Here is an 18545-nt window from a genome sequence, read left to right as displayed (position 1 = left end):
CCCCTAAAAAAAAAAAAAACCCTAGAAAAATTCCCTAAAAGTCGTAATTTTCCCCTGTTTGGCACCCCCTTAGGGCTAGTGTGGGGGAAAATCCCTTAATGAGTATATTCAGAGGGGAATTATGTTAAAAAGTATATTAATAGTGATATACCTTTATTACCTTACCTTCAGTCGTATTTTGGTTATAGGATATATCATGGTAACATTCCTCCGTGTTAGAAAATCCTGCTATAATGATACGGGGAATAGAAGCAAATAAATTAGAATAAACAGGAGTAGATATGTACTGATAATGATAAGAAATAATAATAATAATAAGACGGAGACGAAATAATAATAATAATAATGAATTTTTTTGTAAGAATTTAAGGGACGAACGGAAGGAAAGAGAGATTGAGAGAGAAAGAGAGAGACAAGGAAAGAGAAAAGGAGAGACAAATACAACAACAAAGAGAAGTAGAAAGAGATACATAGAGACAGTCTGGGACAAAGGAAGAGAAAGAAAGAGTGAAAATTAACAGAAAAAAGAGAGAGGTTATTAACTTGACCCACCACTACCTTCTCCACCATTATCTCCACCACACATCACCACCACCACCACCACATATTACCACCACTACCACTACCTTCTCCACCACCTCCACCACACATCACCACCACCTCCACCACACATCACCACCACCACCACTACCTTCTCCACCACCACCTCCACCACACATCACCAACACGTCACCACTAATTTCTTTTGATTTTTCTTCTTATCATTTCCTTACTATTTACCATTTACTCATCTACTTTATTCCCATCTTTATTCAATTTCCCTATTTCCTCTCCTTTTCATCTGTTTTCATTTCATTATCGTTTTCTCTATTATTTCCCATTAGTTAACATTCATTCTTCTGTGTTTACCTGTTCCCTTTTTTCACCAATCTCTGACCTATAGAGAATCCCATACCTGTAATATAGGCGTAAATATTAACTTAATTACAAAGTGTATTTTAGCTCTTAATACATAATGAGATACGTGTGTTATCATCCAGGGGACACTTAGGGAGGTGGGGTGGGGAGCTGTATCTCAAGTCATCATCCATGTGTATGTGTTATGAAGAACCTACTGGCCAGAATCTGTCCTTTTGAGATATTTAACACAGGAAAGTTTGTCTACGTGATACTAAGACTTATAATCGCTGTTTAGGGAAGAGTATTTAGTTAATTTGTTTTAATAAGTAATGTATGCTAAGAATTTATATCACGATGTTATGTTAATGTTGTAAATATTGTAGAGTAGTTTGGTTGGGTTAGGTTTTATGATTTTGTTATTATCTAAGAGCTGGTGATGTAGTGTTGCTCCATCATCATCCCTGGGCTGTTCTCTTCTCCTCGTCGTCCCCTTATCCTCTGTCTCCTCCTCTGGTGGTATAAGGCCACTGGTCGGAACTATTGCCTCCTCCTCCTCGTGGTGGTATACAGCTGTGGTCGAACTATTGCCTCCTCCTCCTGGTGGTATATACAGCTGGTGGTCGGGAACTATTGCCTCCTCCTCCTCGTGGTGGTATAAGTACAGCTGGTGGTCGGGAACCATTGCCTCCTCCTCCTTGGTGTATAACTACAGCTGGTGGTCGAATCATTGCCTCCTCCTCCCGGGTATAATCATACCCCTGGTGGTCGGGAACTATTGCCTCCTCCTCCTCCTGGTGGTATAACTACAGCTGGTGGTCGGGAACCATTGCCTCCTCCTCCTCGTGGTGGTATAAGCACATGGTGGTCGGGAACTATTGCCTCTCCTCCTCCTGGTGGTATAAGTACAGCTGGTGGTCGGGAACCATTGCCTCCTCCTCCTCCTGTGGTATAACTACAGCTGGTGGTCGGAACTATTGCCTCCTCCTCGTGGTATAAGCACAGCTGGTGGTCGGGAACCATTGCCTCCTCCTCCTGGTGGTATAACCACAGCTGGTGGTCGAACTATTGCTCTCCTCCTGGTGGTATAAGCACAGCTGGTGGTCGAACCATTGCCCTCCTCCTCCTCCCTGGTGGTATAACTACAGCTGGTGGTCGAACTATTGCCTCCTCCTCGTGGTGGTATGCAGCTGGTGGTCGGGAACTATTGCCTCTCCTCCTCCTCCTGGTGACGAGTTTGAACCCGCCTCCTCCTGGTGGTATACACAGCTGGTGGTCGAACTATTGCCTCCTCCTCTCCTGGTGGTATAACTTACAGCTGGTGGTCGGGAACTATTGCCTCCTGGTAAGTACACCTGGTGGTCGGGAACTATTGCCCTCCTCCTCCTCCTGGTGGTATAACTACAGCTGGTGGTCGGAACTATTGCCTCCTCCTCCTGGTGGTATAAGTACACCTGGTGGTCGGGAACTATTGCCCTCCTCGGTGGTATAACTACAGCTGGGGTCGGGAACTATTGCCTCCTCCTCCTCCTGGTAGGTACACCTGGTGGTCGGGAACTATTGCCCTCCTCCTCCTCCTGGTGGTATAACTACAGCTGCGGTCGAACAATGCCTCCTCCTCTCCTGGTGGTAAACCACAGCTGGTGGTCGAACTATTGCCTCCTCCTCCTCCTGGTGGTATAAACACCGGTGGTGGGAACCATTGCCTCCTCCTGGTGGTATAACTACAGCTGGTGGTCGGGAACTATTGCCTCCTCCTCCTGGTGGTGGTATAACTACAGCTGCGGTCGGGAACTATTGCCTCCTCCTGGTGGTATAATCCACCCGGTGGTCGGGAACTATTGCCTCCTCCTGGTGGTATAACTACAGCTGGTGGCTGGAACAATTGCCTCCTCCTCCTGGTGGTATAACTACAGCTGGTGGTCGGGAACTATTGCCTCCTCCTGTGGTAACTACACCTGGTGGTCGGGAACAATTGCCTCAAACACCTCTTGCGTGAAATTGATGTTATTACCAAATTTCGTCTTACAAATGGCTTAGTAAACTTTGTGTTACGATTTGCCCCTTGACTACGAGTCGTATCTTCACTACACTGTAATTCTAAACAATGGTGTTGGGTGAGTATAAATATTATCCTTCTGGTTATAAAAAAAAAAAATTACATTAAACCGTTTATTTTGGATTTTTTTATTTATTATTATTTTTTTATTCTCCTCTCTCTCTCTCTCTCTCTCTCTCTCTCTCTCTCCTACTCCTCGCATACATATTAATTCTCATACCAAGATTCTTACTCCTGGGTGTATTGTTCCGTGTATATTTTCCTTTTGTCTATGTTTTGTAGTGTATTTTGGTGTACGTTTCCTGTGTGTATTTTGGTGTACGTTTCCTGTGTGTATTTTGGTGTACATTCCTGTGTATGTTTTAGTGTATTATTATGTGCGTTTCCTTTGTATATTTCGTTGTGTATTTCCATAATAAGATTTCAATTCGTTTACAGGTCTGTTGTTGTTGTTATCTGGCGCGATACATACATACATACATACATACATACATACATACATACATACATACATACATACATACATACATACATACATACATACATACATACATACATACATACATGAAGGACACCCTTAGACCCAAAGTGCCTTAAATAGGTTATAACTTTATAATCTTCTTAGTTTAAAAGTTTCCTCTATATAAATTTTGTCTATTATGAATACTTAATGTGTGTGTGTGTGTGTGTGTGTGTGTGTGTGTGTGTGTGTGTGTGAGATAATGTTTGTTTGTTGATAAAATTTGCATCTGTTTATACACTTTACCTTACCTCACCTCACCTCACCTCACCTCACCTCACCTCACCTCACCTCACCCCACCTCACCCCACCTCACCTCACCTACCCACCTCACCTCACCTCACCCACCCCACCCCACCTCACCCCACCCCACCAAACCTCACCTCACCTCACCTCACCCCACCTCACCCCACCTCACCTCACCCCACCAAACCTCACCTCACCCTCACCTCACCTCTCACCTCACCCCACCCACCTCACCCCTCACCTCACCTTACCTCACCCCACCCACCCACCTTACTCCATCTTACTCATCTTACCCCACCTCACCTCACACCTACCTTACCTGCCTCACATTCACCTCACCCCACCCTCACCTACCCTCCTTACCTCACCTCACCTACCTTACCTTACCTTACCTTACCTATGTAACATGTCCAAATGTATAGTACTCAGGTGTGTAGTCATTGATTAATTAAACGAGGTAAAATCAATTCATTCTGACACTGATTAGATTTACGGAAAGGATATCAGAAAATTAATACTATGCAACTGGTAATTAGTATGACGCTATGCATTGAGTAAAGGGAGATAATTAATTCCTTGTTACAAAAAAGAGAACTAGAATTGTCAGATGTGGATTGCAAAGGATACCTGCTGACACACACCTGATAACACACCTGACGATACACCTGACGAAAATAACATACTTGGTTCCCCTCCTGTGCTTAACTCTACCAATAGTGTTCAGGTGTAGAGTTGTCCAGGTGTGTAGACTTCAGGTGTGCCGTGTCGAGTTGGTTGTCCAGGTGTGCAATGTTGAGGTGTCTAATTTCCAAGTGTGTGTGTGTGTGTGTGTGTGTGTGTGTGTGTGTGTGTGTGTGTGTGTGTGTGTGTGTGTGTGTGTGTGTGTGTGTGTGTGTGTGTGTGGTGAAATATAACACCTTAGACTATACAGAGACCACTCACCAACAGGGCTAAAAATATTCTACTTAATGAGCTGTCTTGTGTGCTGGGGGGCGGTGAGGGGCAGGGGCGGTGAGGTTGTGAGGGCGGTGGACGGGGCAGTGATGCTGTGAGGGCGGTGAGGCTGTGATGGGTGATGCTGTGAGGGCGGTGAGGCTGTGAGGGGCGGTGAGGCTGGAGGTCCCACCTCCTCCTCTACCCCATGACTCTAACCCTCCTCCCTTCCTCCCTACACTTGTCTCCAACGCCTGGCTCTCCTCCCTCCTTACCCCTGTCTCCCTCACCCCCCTTCCTCCTACCTTTCCTCCCTGTAACATCCTCTCTCCCTTCCTCCTCCTGCCCTCCCTTCCCCTGTCTGCCTCCCTTACCCTCCCTCCTCCCTTTCTCCCCCTCTCTCTACTCCCCCTGCCTCCTACCTCCCCCTAATTATTCAGCACTGTGTCAAACTGCTTTTCGTGTTAGCTCCAAAAACTTAAAAACATTCGTACTGAAACCGCATAGTATCTCCTCCTTAACGCTGTGGTGGCGATAGTGGTGGTGATAGTGGTGGTGGTGGTGGTGGTGATAGTGGTGGTGTACCTGGAGAAAACACCTGAGAGAGAGAGAGAGAGAGAGAGAGAGAGAGAGAGAGAGAGAGAGAGAGAGAGAGAGAGACTCAAGAGTTTTAATTGGTCCATCGCACTCTGGCAGCGCATTCTGGACCAATCAAGTGTCGCCATTAACAATGTAAATGATCCTCAAGCGCCTTGGCTGATTCTCTCTCTCTTCTCGCAGTAAGTGATCGATGGCTGGATCACCTGTTCGCTGGACGTGTTTGGTCGCTGATATTTGTGTTGTGCGCTGAAGACGTTTCATTCCCGCGTGTGTTTGTTTGTTTGTTTATTTACTTGATTATTTGTTTTGTTTATTTGTTTGTTTGTTTACATATTTACGTCATTCCAGCTGGTTAGATCCGTGAAAACATTATCTCAAAGGTTTGTTGACTTAAGTCCTTGTAGATAGTAAATATTGATACTGGTGTGTGTGTGTGTGTGTGTGTGTGTGTGTGTGTGTGTGTGTGTGTGTGTGTCCCTGGTCTCTTATAAATTCACTAGAAAATATTACCTTAATTCCGAAACACATCTTATCTCTCTCTCTCTCTCTCTTCTCTTCTCTCTCTCTTCTCTCTCTCTCCTCATCTTAGTATGGTGTTATGGACAAGAAAGGTGTAATAATAATAATAAAGGAGAGGAAATAGGAGACAGGTGAGAGAAAGAGGGAAGAGGAGGTGAGAGATAAGAGGGGAGATACAAAGAGATAAGGAATGAGGAATCAAAGAGAACCGAGTAAAGAAAGGAGGAAGATGAGAGGAAGTAATAAAGGGGAATTAGGTAATAAGTGTGAGAAGATGGAAGAGGGAGAGAGAAGAAAGGAAGAGAAAATGAGGGTGATGGCATGAGAAAGAGAGAGAGAGAGAGAGAGAGAGAGTGAAAAAAGAGAGAGAGAGAACAAGAGAACGAGTAACAGAGAAAGAGAAAGACAAGAGAGAAGACTAGATAGATAAATAGATAGATAAGAAGACAAGAGAGAGAGAGAATGAGAGATAAAAGAGTATTCTCATCTCTCAGCTAGGTGCAGGAGATGGCGGGGCAAAAGAGGATCATGTCTCAAGCTTAAAATTAACACGATATTGCTTTTGGGTGTGTGTGTGTGTGTGTGTGTGTGTGTGTGTGTGTGTGTGTGTGTGTGTGTGTGTGTGTGTTGTGGGTGGGTGGTGGGTGGGGTGTGTGTGTGTGTGTGTGTGTGTGTGTGTGTGTGTGTGTGTGTGTGTGTGTGTGTGATCATAACATTATCCTACTCATTATAACTCTGTCTGTTAGTTCTTCTTCTTCTTCTTCTTCCCTTACCTACCTCCTTCTCCATCACCCCTTCCCCTCCTCTCTCCTCCCCCCTCCTCACAAGCACCCTATCTACCCCTCCTTACCCACCCCCCATCTCACCTTCACCCTCAATCACCCATCTCCCCATCTCCCTTCCTCCACATCCACCCCCTATCCCCCCCTCATCCACCCCCCCATCCACCCCCCTCATCCACCCCTCCCCACCCTCATCCCCAAGGACCTCACAAAATACAGTGTGTTCCCTAAGCATCAATGACTCCCGGATTCCACTGTAGGTTCATGGTAGTACAAGCAGGTCATTTTTTGGTGGTTTGGTTGTTTTTGGTTTGGTGTGGGTTTTTTGGTGGTTGGTGTGGGTTTTTTTGGTGGTTTGGTGGGTTTTTGGGGTTTGTTGGTTTTTTGGTGTTTGGTGTGGGTTTTTTTGGGGTTTGGTGGGTTTTTTGGTGGTTGGTGTGGGTTTTTTTGGTGGTTTGGTGTGGTTTTTTTTGGTGTGGGTTTTTTTGGTTTGGTGGGGTTTTGTGGTTTGGTGTGGGTTTTTTGGTGGTTCATGGTAGTACAAGCAGGTAAGGTCTACTACTTACACAAGGCAACATAATGGTTAGGTTAAGTTATATTATAACCTAACCTAACCTAACCCAACCTAACCTAACCCAACCCAACCCAACCTAACCTAACCTAACCTAACCCTTCCCCACATTCGATGGAAAGACATGATATAGGTAAATAACTTAGTAATTTGTAATACCATAAAAAATTAATCATATTTTCATTCATATTTTAAAAGTAATAAAGTTATAAAAGTCTTCATTATTTTTATACTTTGGATTATTATTAAAGTTATATTTGAGTTATTTATATATGCGTTATTGTTAGGTATTTGTAAACATGAGGGATACCGTATATAAATGGTTATGGTATAAATGATTGTGTGTTGCGTCTCTCTACCACCAGGGAGCAGTAACTCTCTCTCTCTCTCTCTCTCTCTCTCTCTCTCTCTCTCTCTCTCAGGCTCACAAGTTCTGAAGGAGGAGTTGAATATTTTGAACATCCTATATGTAAAAAAGAACTAGAGGTTTCAGTCCGTGTGTGTGTGTGTGTGAATGTAAATTCAACTCGACAGTCAAAAACTAAAATGTTAAAATCACCTTCGCTGCTGGCAACATACTTCTATCATACGGCTGGCAGGAGAGTTGCAGAAGTGCCACGATGCTATTATAATGTCGTACTGGACATCATCAGGAGTGTATTATTCACCTACACGCACACACACACACACACACCCACACGCACACGCACACATCACACACACACACACACACACACACACACACACACACACACACACAACTATTAATCTTACTGAATCTAACATCTAAAGAATATAAACTGATCAAAATACTGAATAAAAAATAGTCAATCTTTTAGTAAAAATAAATACAGTACATAACTCTGAGCTGATATATTATGACATCCAAAAGAGGTGATGGAAATGTGCCAGTAGAGTATGTAAATTTTATAATGGGAAAATATGCTAATTTCTCAAAAGTAAAACAAAAAGTAGAAATATTTTAGTATAACAAGAACTGGGTATATTTTATAATATATATTTACTATGATTCAAAATTATTAATAAATATTTCTATTTTTTCAGTTATACATTATCATTGTTTTTCATCCCCATAAAACGAAAAAAAAGACTTAATATACGATAAAAATAAAAACCTAACCTAACCAAACCGAATCCATGCATCAGATATTTCTCATCAAGACTAAAATTACTGATTCATAGTCAAGTTTTTTTTTTATGATATCACTAACACATTATTGCTCTCTCATGTCCACCACCACGTTAACGGAGAGTAAATATTAAAGTGATAAAAAAATGGGATAATGTTGAAGGTAATTTTTTTGTCTTGAGTGGTTTGTGTGGTATCAGTGGCGGCCATCTTTGTGTGGTATCAGTGGCGGCCATCTTTGTGTGGTATCAGTGGCGGCCATCTTTGTGTGGTATCAGTGGCGGCCATCTTTGTGTGTTATATGGCGGCCATCTTTGTGTGGTATCAGTTACGGCTATCTTTGGGTTTATATTGGAAAAGTTATTGTTCAAACTTTTCATGGTTTTCTTTGTTGTTCATGTTCTTGTTGTTGTTCTGTCTTCTTCTTTCTTGTTGTCATTCTTCCTCATTTTGTCTTCATCTACTTCCTCCTCTTTTGCCTCCTTCTCCTCCGCTACCTCCTCCTCCACCACCTCTTCCTCTTCCACAAACACCACTACCACCTCTTCATCCACCACTATCACCTTCCACACAATCATAAACTCCCTTCATAAATAAAACTAATAACAAAATCTCATTCCCTTCATCTTCCTCTTAAAGTTAAATAAACAAATCCGGATTTGCGCTCGAAAACTATTTATGAATCCGGATTGAGATAAAAAAACGGGGATATTTTTTTTTCCACTGATTAATCCCCCGTGACATAAATTAAAAGCATTTCTTGTTTCCAGTGAAGCCGTGGAATTAAAAAAAAGTATAATAATAAAAAATTAATTCTCACATCAAAACATCAGTGACGTACAGGTATATTACTTGATGAATGAGTGAAGGGACAGGTAGTGGTGTTATGAGTGGTGAGGTGAGTGGTGAGGTGAGTGGTGTGATGAGGGTGATGAGTGGTGAGATGAGTGGTGAAGTGAGGGTGATGAGTGGTTAGGTGAATGTGATGAGCTTGGTGGAAAAACACGAAAAATCATAAAAGAAGAAAAAAGGAATTAAAATTAGGTTAAAAGACACCTCTCCCCCCCCCTCCCTCTCCCCCCCCTCCCCTCCCCCTCCCCCCTCCCCCCCCCCCCACCACTGAAACTTCATGTCTTAGAGAATCTTTAATGAGGTGAAAAGAAAGAAAAAAAAAAGAATTGAAAACAAAAAACTTATGTAAACCCCATTAAGAAAGTGAGAGAATCAAGAATGAATATAGAGAAAGAGAGAGAGAGAGAGAGAGAGAGAGAGAGAGATGAAGAAGAAATGGGAATAATGTCATGATAAATAATGGAATAGAGAGATAGATTAGATAAAGGTTGTTGTTGTCTCTCTCTCTCTCTCTCTCTCTCTCTCTCCTCCACTACGTGACTATTGTAAAAACCTGTTTGTGTATTTTTCTCCTTAGTTAATAAATTTTTTTCTCACAACACTTGCCTTTTTGTCAGTATATAAATGTCGCTCCGTCGTTTAACAAAAAATATATTACGATTTTGTTTTTGTTTTCCTAATTTTTTTCTTTTTTTTCAATTATAAATTTTTCTCCGGTGGAAAAAATAAATTAAAAATATTTGGCTTTTGACGATTTTTTTTTTTGTTAGTAAAAAAGTCGAGCATAAAAGAGAGGAAAAATCTTGACTTTTTGTGTTTTTTTTCTTTTCTATTAAACGGAGAGTAGTGAGGGGTAGAGAAAGAGAGGAAGGAAGGAAGGAAGGAAGGAAGAGAGGAAGGAAGGAAGGAATGAAGGGAAGTATCAAAAAAAATCCCAGCATTTCTTAGCATTATCTCAGTAATTATTGTAATTAATGAGTGATGAATGACCTCTTTCCTTTCCTCACCCTCCTCCTCACCCTCCTCCTCACCTCACCTCCACCCTCCCACGTCCTGCGGGGTGAATTTGTGTCAGAAAGAGTGATTTATATATTATACACACGTAAATACACATACACACACACACACACACACACACACACACACACACACACACACACACACACACACCACAGACACCCACCTACCTGGACATTCACTTCAGCTGCAGGTGTTGTTATACAGCTTCCCTATACCTCACACCTGCCGGTTATAGAGGTGAAGGAGGTAATCTCTCTTGAGTGCTTGGATACTAAAGACTCTACTGTAGTCCTGTGTGTGTGTGGGGGCAGGTTAAGAGAGAGAGAGAGAGAGAGAGGTATACAGCAGGTAGAGATACAGATAAAGAGAGAGATATATATAAGACAGACGGATATATAGAGAGAGAGAAAGATAGAGACAGGAAGACATATAGAGACACATAGTAGACAGAGAGAGAGAGAAACAGACAGACAGGTAGAGATAGAGACAGACAGAGAAAATTACGAGGATTAGTTGATGCCCTGCCCTTGAGATGATGAGGGAGAGCGTGTTAATGTTATTCTCTCTCGACGTCAGTAAAGGGGTAAGTGTTGAATATGACATCATGTAAACAACCAATGAATTCTTGTCTTTGAGTCTATGTGTGTCTCCTTAATTTCCCATCCCTAACCTAACCAAACCTAACCTAACCTAACCTAACCTAACCTAACCAAACCCAACCTAACCTAACCTACTAACCTAACAACAACCTAACAAACCTAACCTAACCTAAACACCTAACTAACCCAACCAAACCAAACGAAAAAAAAAGATCCTTACGAGGTCCTTAAAACCACATCCACAAGAGAGAAAAAAAAAAGACGAGTATTTGTGAATCCGGGTTGGAAATCGACGAACGAACGAGTATTTGTGAATCCGGGTTAGAAATCGACGAACGAACGAATATTTGTGAATCCGGGTTAGAAATCGACGAACGAGGAGAGGTGAAACACTCCTCCCTTCTCTGTGTTTAATGACGTGCGTTTAGTCGCTTTTAGTTGGATTACTTTGTGTTTTGTTTTTCCTTTCGTTACGGGTGGATGCTGTTGAAGGTGCCAAGTGTACGTGACAGTAACAAATCCCACCTGCTATGTTAAACACCCTGGAACTCTTGTCAGGGGTATGAGAGCTGTGTTCATTGTACCGAGGGTTAATATGGCTGGTGTTCATTGTAGCGAGGGTTAATATGGTCGTGTTCATTGTAGCGGGGGTTAATATGGTTGTGTTCGTTGTAGTGAGGTTAACACGGCGGCGTTCACTGTAGCGAGAGTCAACATGGCCGCGTTCACTGTAGCGAGAGTCAACATGGCCGCGTTCACTGTAGCGAGAGTCAACATGGCCGCGTTCACTGTAGCGAGAGTCAACATGGCCGCGTTCACTGTAGCGAGAGTCAACATGGCCGCGTTCACCTGTAGCGAGAGTCAACATGGCCGCGTTCACTGTAGCGAGTCAACATGGCTGCGTTCACTGTAGCGAGAGTCAACATGGCCGCGTTCACTGTAGCGAGTCAACATGGCTGCGTTCACTGTAGCGAGAGTCAACATGGCCGCGTTCACTGTAGCGAGAGTCAACATGGCTGCGTTCTACAGCAAGAAACAAAATATTTAAGAATCTTACTCACCTAACGTTATCTGTGGCGTTTCCTTTGTACAGTACATATCTATAAACACCTTCATAACGAGGAAATAATGTAATGGTAATAATATGTTCTTCTGTTTAGTGTTACAAATATTTCTCGTTCTTTGCTATTTTTTCGTCTAATATTTTTTTTTATCCTATTTTTTTTTATCCTAGTGACATTAAATTATAACCAAAAATATATAGTTAGTAAACCTCGCTACAGTGTGTCTTTACCCAGCGAGTGTTAATATCCCCAGCCCGGGTGTATCTGTAGACGCTTGTGTAACGTGACGTGTAGAACTAGATCATTACTTTACTGGATATTGAAGTATAAGTTAGTGAAATATCTCAATGTTTTCTTAATATTACTTACATGGATTATTACTTACATGGATTAATTAAGTTTAACCTATGTATGTATGTAGACAGATAATGATGTTAGTTGAGTCATTAGGACAGTTTAATTACCTCATTGTAACGACTGTCATTCACCACCCACCTCCCTCCCATAAAGCTGCACTAGAGTGGGGGGGGGGTGGTGACTGTTAAGGACTGAGAGGTGACTGTTAAGGGCCAGACTGGGGGAATTGACTGTTAAACACGCAAATGTAACCCTTATCACACACACTCACTGAAGCGAAATTTGTACCTTGTCAAGCCTTTGAAGTGAGAGAAGGAGGAGGGAGAAGAAGAGGAAGGAAGAGGTAGAGGAAGGAAGTAGAGGAGGAGAGGAAGGGCGAGAGGGAAAAGAGGTGTGAGGGGAGGGAGAGGGAGATGAAAGAGTGGAGGAGACTAAAGAAGAGAAGGAATGGAGGGGGGAAATGATGGAGTGAAGAAGGAGGAGGAGAGAAAGTTTATTGGAAAGGAAGAAGAAGAAAAAGTGTCCAAGGAAGAGGAGGAAGAAGAAAAGAAGTGTTTAAAGGGGTGAAAGAGGAAGGAAAGAGGAGGGAGAGGAGAGGAGGCGGATGAGTGGGAAGAAGAGAGTAAACACGACAGGAGATACCAAGTGTTGACTCTCTCTCTCTCAATTCACAGACACTACTTACTGACAGCAGGTGATTCAGAAGGTCTATCCAGAGTGACAAAGAGATAAAAGACAATATTTTTACGTTTAGGAAGAGAGAGAGAGAGAGAGAGAGTGAGAGAGAGATCCTTAGTAAGTTTACATTGTACGGGAAGCTTAAATGATAATTAGACTTTCGTTACAGTACACACACACACACACACACACACACACACACACACAGAGTTGGTAAAAACGTGTGATGGACTTGATGGAAGAGGTTGAGGAAGGTATTTAAAATGTATGAAGTGTAGATGAAGGTGAGGTTAGTAGTGGAGGGAGTTGTGGTGAGTGGTGGAGGGAAGGAGGGAGTTGTGGTGAGGTGATGGGGAAGGAGGGAGCTGTAATTGAGTGATGGAGGAAGGAGGGGTTGTGAGTGAATGTGGGTGGAGGAAGGAGGGGCTGTGGTGAGTGATGGAGGAAGGAGGGAGCTGTGGTGAGTGATGGAGGAAGAAGGAAGAACTGTGGTGGTGATAGGAAGGAGGGCTGTGGTGAGTGATGGAGGAGGAGGAGCTATGGTGAAGTGGAGGAAGGAGGCTGGCAGTGGGGAAGGAGGAAGCTGCTGGTGAGTGATGGAGGGAAGGAGGGAGCTGTGGTGATGGAGGAAGGAAGGGCTGAGTGATGAAGGAGGAGGCTGGTGAGTGATGGAGGAAGGAGGCTGTAGGTGGTGGTGAAGGGGAGCTGTGGCAGGTGGTGGAGGAAGGAGGGCATGGTGGTGGTGGAGGAGCTGTGGCAGTGATGGGAGGAAGGAGAGGCTGTGGTAGTGATGGAGGGAAGGAGGGAGCTGTGGTGGTGGAGGAAGGAGGAGGAATCTGTGAGCGTGATGGAGGGAAGGAGGAGCTGTGGTGAGTGATGGAGGAAGGAGGAGAACTGTGGTGAGTGAATGGAGGAAGGAGAGTTGTAGTGATGGAGAGGAGAGTTGTAATTGAGTGATGAAGAGGCTGAGGAAGGAGGGAGTTGTAGTGATGAGGAGAGGGAAGGAGGTTGTGAGTGGCAGAATGATGAGAGAAGGAGGGAGCTGTGGCATTGAGTGGTGGAGGAAGGAGGAAGCTGTGGTGGTGATGGAGGCTAGTGATGGAGGAAGAGAGAGGGGATTGTGGTAGTGATGAGAGGGAAGGAGGGAGCTGTGGTGAGGGAAGGAGGGAGTTGTGGTGAGTGATGGAGGGAAGGAGGGAGTTGTGGTGAGTGATGGAGGGAAGGAGGGAAGCTGTGGTCAGTGATGGAGGGAAGGAGGGAGCTGTGGTCAGTGATGGAGGGAAGGAGGGAGTTGTGGTGAGTGAAGGAGGGAGCTGTGGCGAGTGTGTGGTGAGCGAAGGAGGGAGCTGTGGCGAGTGGTGGAGGAGGGAAGAAAGAAACTATCTTATATTAGGCAGAAACAGTGCTAAAAATATAACCCCTTGATATTATATTAAAAGATACCAAATAATATCCCCGTGATGTTATAATAGGGATAAAACTAATATACCAATAAAGTCTAGTGGTTTTATAGTAGGCAGATATAAGAACTAATAAATATAACCCCGTATAAGATGCAGAGTCAACGTAGATTAAAATTATATCATCATCAAGGGACAACGGAGGGGTATAAATATTTATTCCTTGAAGACAGACAAATAGACTAGACTTTACCTGATTAGCATGGCCAAATCCGATCAGTGGTTGGTAGGAAGAATCGCTAGGGAGGATAACCAATCAGAAATTTGGATTGTGTATTTTCCTCGTTATATGATTAGTGGATGTAGGTTTGGTCTTATCCAATCACAGGTTCTGCTGACGGTGACGTAGGGAGGGACAATCATGGCGGATCTCTCACCTACTTAAGGGAAAAAAATTTAATAGAGGGATGTTTTGTTTGTCTCTGAGTGTTTGTGTCTTTATCTGATTTGTGTGGGGTTTTTTTTTCGTTTGGCTGACCATACAAACAAACACACACACACGGTGGCCACGTACACAAGAAGCTCCACAGTGGAAATAAAATATATAAGAACAGTAAATCAGGTGTGCTGGTCAGAGAACACCTGTGTGTGTGTGTGTGTGTGTGTGTGTGTGTGTGTGTGTGTGTGTGTGTGTGTGTGTGTGTGTGTGTGTGGTCGCCCTCCTGGCAGCTCCCACTACCGAAAATTTTGGACGGGGGGGAGACACAAAGGCGGAAATTGGCGGAAAACGCGATTTGATGTTAATCTCACTTAAACAAGACGAAAAAGGAAAAAAAAATGTGTTTAGAAACGAGAAAAACTCTTTGGGATTTTGTTTTTTTGGTCAAATAAATAACGTGTGTGATTCTGTGTTATTATCGCCTCAATGACAACCAGTTAAGACCCCCTAAAAAAATTAATGATTTTATAATTTTTTTTAATGTGGAACAGATGGCTCGTGTTAGCTCTCTCTCTGGTGGTGTTGGAGGAGGTGGTGGAGAAGGAAGTAGGGTAGGTTGTGGTGGAGAGAGAGAGAGGGAGAGAGAGGTAGGTGGAGGAGTCTGGTCACGTCTTTACCCTGACCACCAACACAGCTGATTGTTCCTGGGGAGGTAACCCACCCTAGCCCACCCCCACTTAAACCCACGCTATATCCCCTCCAACCCACCTCCAACTTGACCCACCCCAGCCCACCTCCACTTAAATCCACCACCATCCCTCACCTCCAGTTCACTTCCACCTTGACCCACCCCACCCCAGCCCACCACCTTGACCCAGCCCACCCCAGCCCACCTGTACCTGGATCTTGAGGTGCCAATTAAGGGAGATAAAGGTAAGTTACTGTCTGAGAAACAGATCTGTAAATTATGTTGGTAATAGTGATAGATGGTCTTACTTAACTTGTGGCTTATTGGCTAATATTTTCTCTTCTCCCTCCTGCTCTTCCTATTCTTCTTCCTTCTCCTCCTACTCCTCTTCTTCCTCATCCTTCTCCTTCTTTTTCTTCATTTTCTTCTTATTTTTTCTAACTTCTTCTACTTCTTCTCTCTCTCTCTCTCTCTCTCTCTCTCTCTCACAAATACCACCAAGTGTCGTTCCTTTAGTTAATTAGTAATGTTGTTAAGACAGACTACAGAGTTGATCACCTTTACCTGATAATTAGCATATCATTAAAGAATAACATTTACCATAACAATAATTACATCACAACTTGGATTTAATTAATACACATTAATAATAATCTCAATACAGTATGTGGATTAATTGCTCTGTGGTAATATTGATAATTACAGCGTAAGATTATTTCTGTAATAATTCTGTATGGAAGTTTGTGAAATAATTTAAAGATTTATTCTGACTGTATGATAATTATTTGGATACAGTAAGTGAATTTATTTTCCTTCGTGTGATGAATACGAGAATATACTGATTTATTTGTCCTGGGTAATACATTGAAATACAGTGATTTATTTTGTCTTGTATTTTGAAAGTGTCTTGAACATTCTCAAAACATTCCCCTCAAGAGTCTGTGCGTTTATCTGCTTCTTGACATTCTTGAGGACAGTTGGTGAATGTTCTAATTGTGTGTGTGTGTGTGTCTGTGTCTGTCTGTTTGTGTGTGTACGTGTGTGCTTTATATTTCGCCCACAGACTGCTAATAAAGCGTAATGCAGTATAAAGGGGTCCCATTATGGTTAGGATCCCGCTTATTTCACCTAATGGTTAAGCATCATAATGTTATCGTAATTTAACCTAACCTAACCCTCTTTTAGCATTAGGTTAATTAATCATCAAGTGACATTTTGAATTCTATAACAAAGACTAAATACAGAGATTGACTGTAGGTTATTAAACGTAATATATGATTTTATATTAGAATTATATATAAACTAGAACTTAACATAAATTATATTAACTGAGACATTTCCTACTGGCTGTTTTAATGCACACACTACACGTTTATGTCTTTAACAATTAGGTAAGTAAAGAATGTTCACCTTCCACTGTGATTCTGACAGCCATGACAAGTGACACACAGCCAAGTTAAGCTTTTACTTCTTAATGTGACCTGATTTGACCTGACGTGACCTACTGACAGTCAACCACCCACCACCACTCACCAGGGTAATGGTTGGTTAAATCTGATGGAAAAATAACAAATACTGAAATAGAAATGACTGGTGTGTGTGTGTGTGTGTGTGTGTGTGTGTGTGTGTGTGTGTGTGTGTGAGGGAGAACTGTGGTTTTAAGGAAGTAATTTCTACCTAATAAACGAGGAATTTGTAATCGAAGTGTACAGAGTATATCCTGCTCTCTCTCTCTCTCTCTCTCTCTCTCTCTCTCTCTCTCTCTCTCTCTCTCAGCTACTAACCTAACCTAACCTAACCTAACTCAGTTCAGGTACCCTAATGGAAATAAAATCTTCCCCACAACCAACATTCGCGTTAGTTCTTACATAGAGGTTTAGGTGTTATTGATAGTAACAATATTTAACACGTAATGTATGTTAGGCAGAGTTAATTTCTTAAGACAAGGGTTGAAAGGTGGCTTATCTTAATATAACTTTGATCTTTATTGATGCTTATTACTGTTAACATCATTTTATTTTGTGTTGAATTCACATGCATGGACTTTTAAACATAGTACGTGTCATTCAAATATGCAACGTAATAGTTACAAACCATGCACTTTGAAACACAGCAAATCAGCATGCAAACATGCAACGAAACAGTCACACATCATGAGCTTTGAAACATAGCATGCATCATGCAAACATGCAACGAACGAAATATTGAAAGCACAAAAATATGAATCCGTCCAAACAGGTTTAAATATTGACATGTGAAGTAAATGTTGAATTTGACTGCCGTTCACCTCTTCTCGTGAACTAGAAACATGACAATATTGACATGAGAAAATTCCGGCCATGAACTCAGACCCCCGCGATATCTTTTTGGTGAGGTAGAAAGTCATTTGGATACGTATCGCCCACACTCACAGGTTTCTTTGATCCTTGTTGACGCTATCAATATTTTCCACTTGAAAATCGTGGTGGTAAGCATCCTACCGAGTCGTGTGAGCCTTTTACGGTGGGCGGGGCCTCCTGGCACTATGGGAGCAGACAGAGAGAGATAGTTCTAAAGACATCCAGTTATATGTTGGTAAACAGACAGGCAATTAAATGGAGAGGCAGTTAGGTATTAGAGGAAAATAAATTAGACCCAAAGATACAAAGGTTCATAAATGCATACATACATAATATATTAATACATACAGTTGTCACATACATATATACATGTATTCATGCTTACATGCATAACATTGCTTCCCCCTCATGTTTGAGAATAGCAGGCAGTGAGGCCAGCTGAGCGAGGAATTGGTTTAGGTGCAGAAATTGACACCAACATAACAACCAAACCCTGAGTCCGAGAGCTGTGTAACCCAGTGTTAAGGTAAAGCCCAGGAAGACCGGACAACTCTGCATCTGCAATGAATAAACATTACCTCCCGAGCATGATACGCTAATTGATTTACGTCGAGGTTCCCAGTGACTGCTGAGTAGACAGTGACAAACTGTGTAAAGGAATTAGTCTGTACATCCACCCAGCCATGGAATCAGACGCTGGTCCTCTCGAACTGCTATATATATACATGAATAGATATGCAGACAGAGATAAGTGAAGGCAGACAAGGATACCTACTTTGAGAGAGAGATTGTGAAATGGGTCATAATAGAACAGCCATCCAAGGAAACTCCA

At 42.6% G+C, this 18545-nt stretch overlaps 2 protein-coding genes across 2 annotated transcripts in view; one reads left to right on the top strand and one right to left on the bottom strand.

The window, feature by feature from the left end:
- The window catches only part of LOC121875954 (basic proline-rich protein-like), a 35591-nt gene extending 23975 nt beyond the window's left edge, over positions 1 to 11616 (bottom strand). The window contains exon 1 of the mRNA XM_042380764.1: positions 11290 to 11616. Within this exon, the coding sequence (XP_042236698.1) occupies positions 11290 to 11616 (327 nt within the window). The remainder of the gene's footprint in view (positions 1 to 11289) is intronic.
- An 84-nt stretch (positions 11617 to 11700) lies between these two features.
- LOC121875950 overlaps positions 11701 to 18545 on the top strand; it is a 52914-nt gene continuing 46069 nt past the window's right edge. The window contains 1 exon segment of the mRNA XM_042380750.1: positions 11701 to 11776. Within this exon segment, the coding sequence (XP_042236684.1) occupies positions 11701 to 11776 (76 nt within the window).

The sequence above is a fragment of the Homarus americanus genome, unplaced genomic scaffold (genome assembly GCF_018991925.1).
Source record: "Homarus americanus isolate GMGI-L3 unplaced genomic scaffold, GMGI_Hamer_2.0 scaffold33468, whole genome shotgun sequence".
NCBI classification, from domain to species: Eukaryota; Metazoa; Arthropoda; class Malacostraca; order Decapoda; family Nephropidae; genus Homarus; species Homarus americanus.
This window is presented reverse-complemented; position numbering and strand designations above follow the sequence as displayed.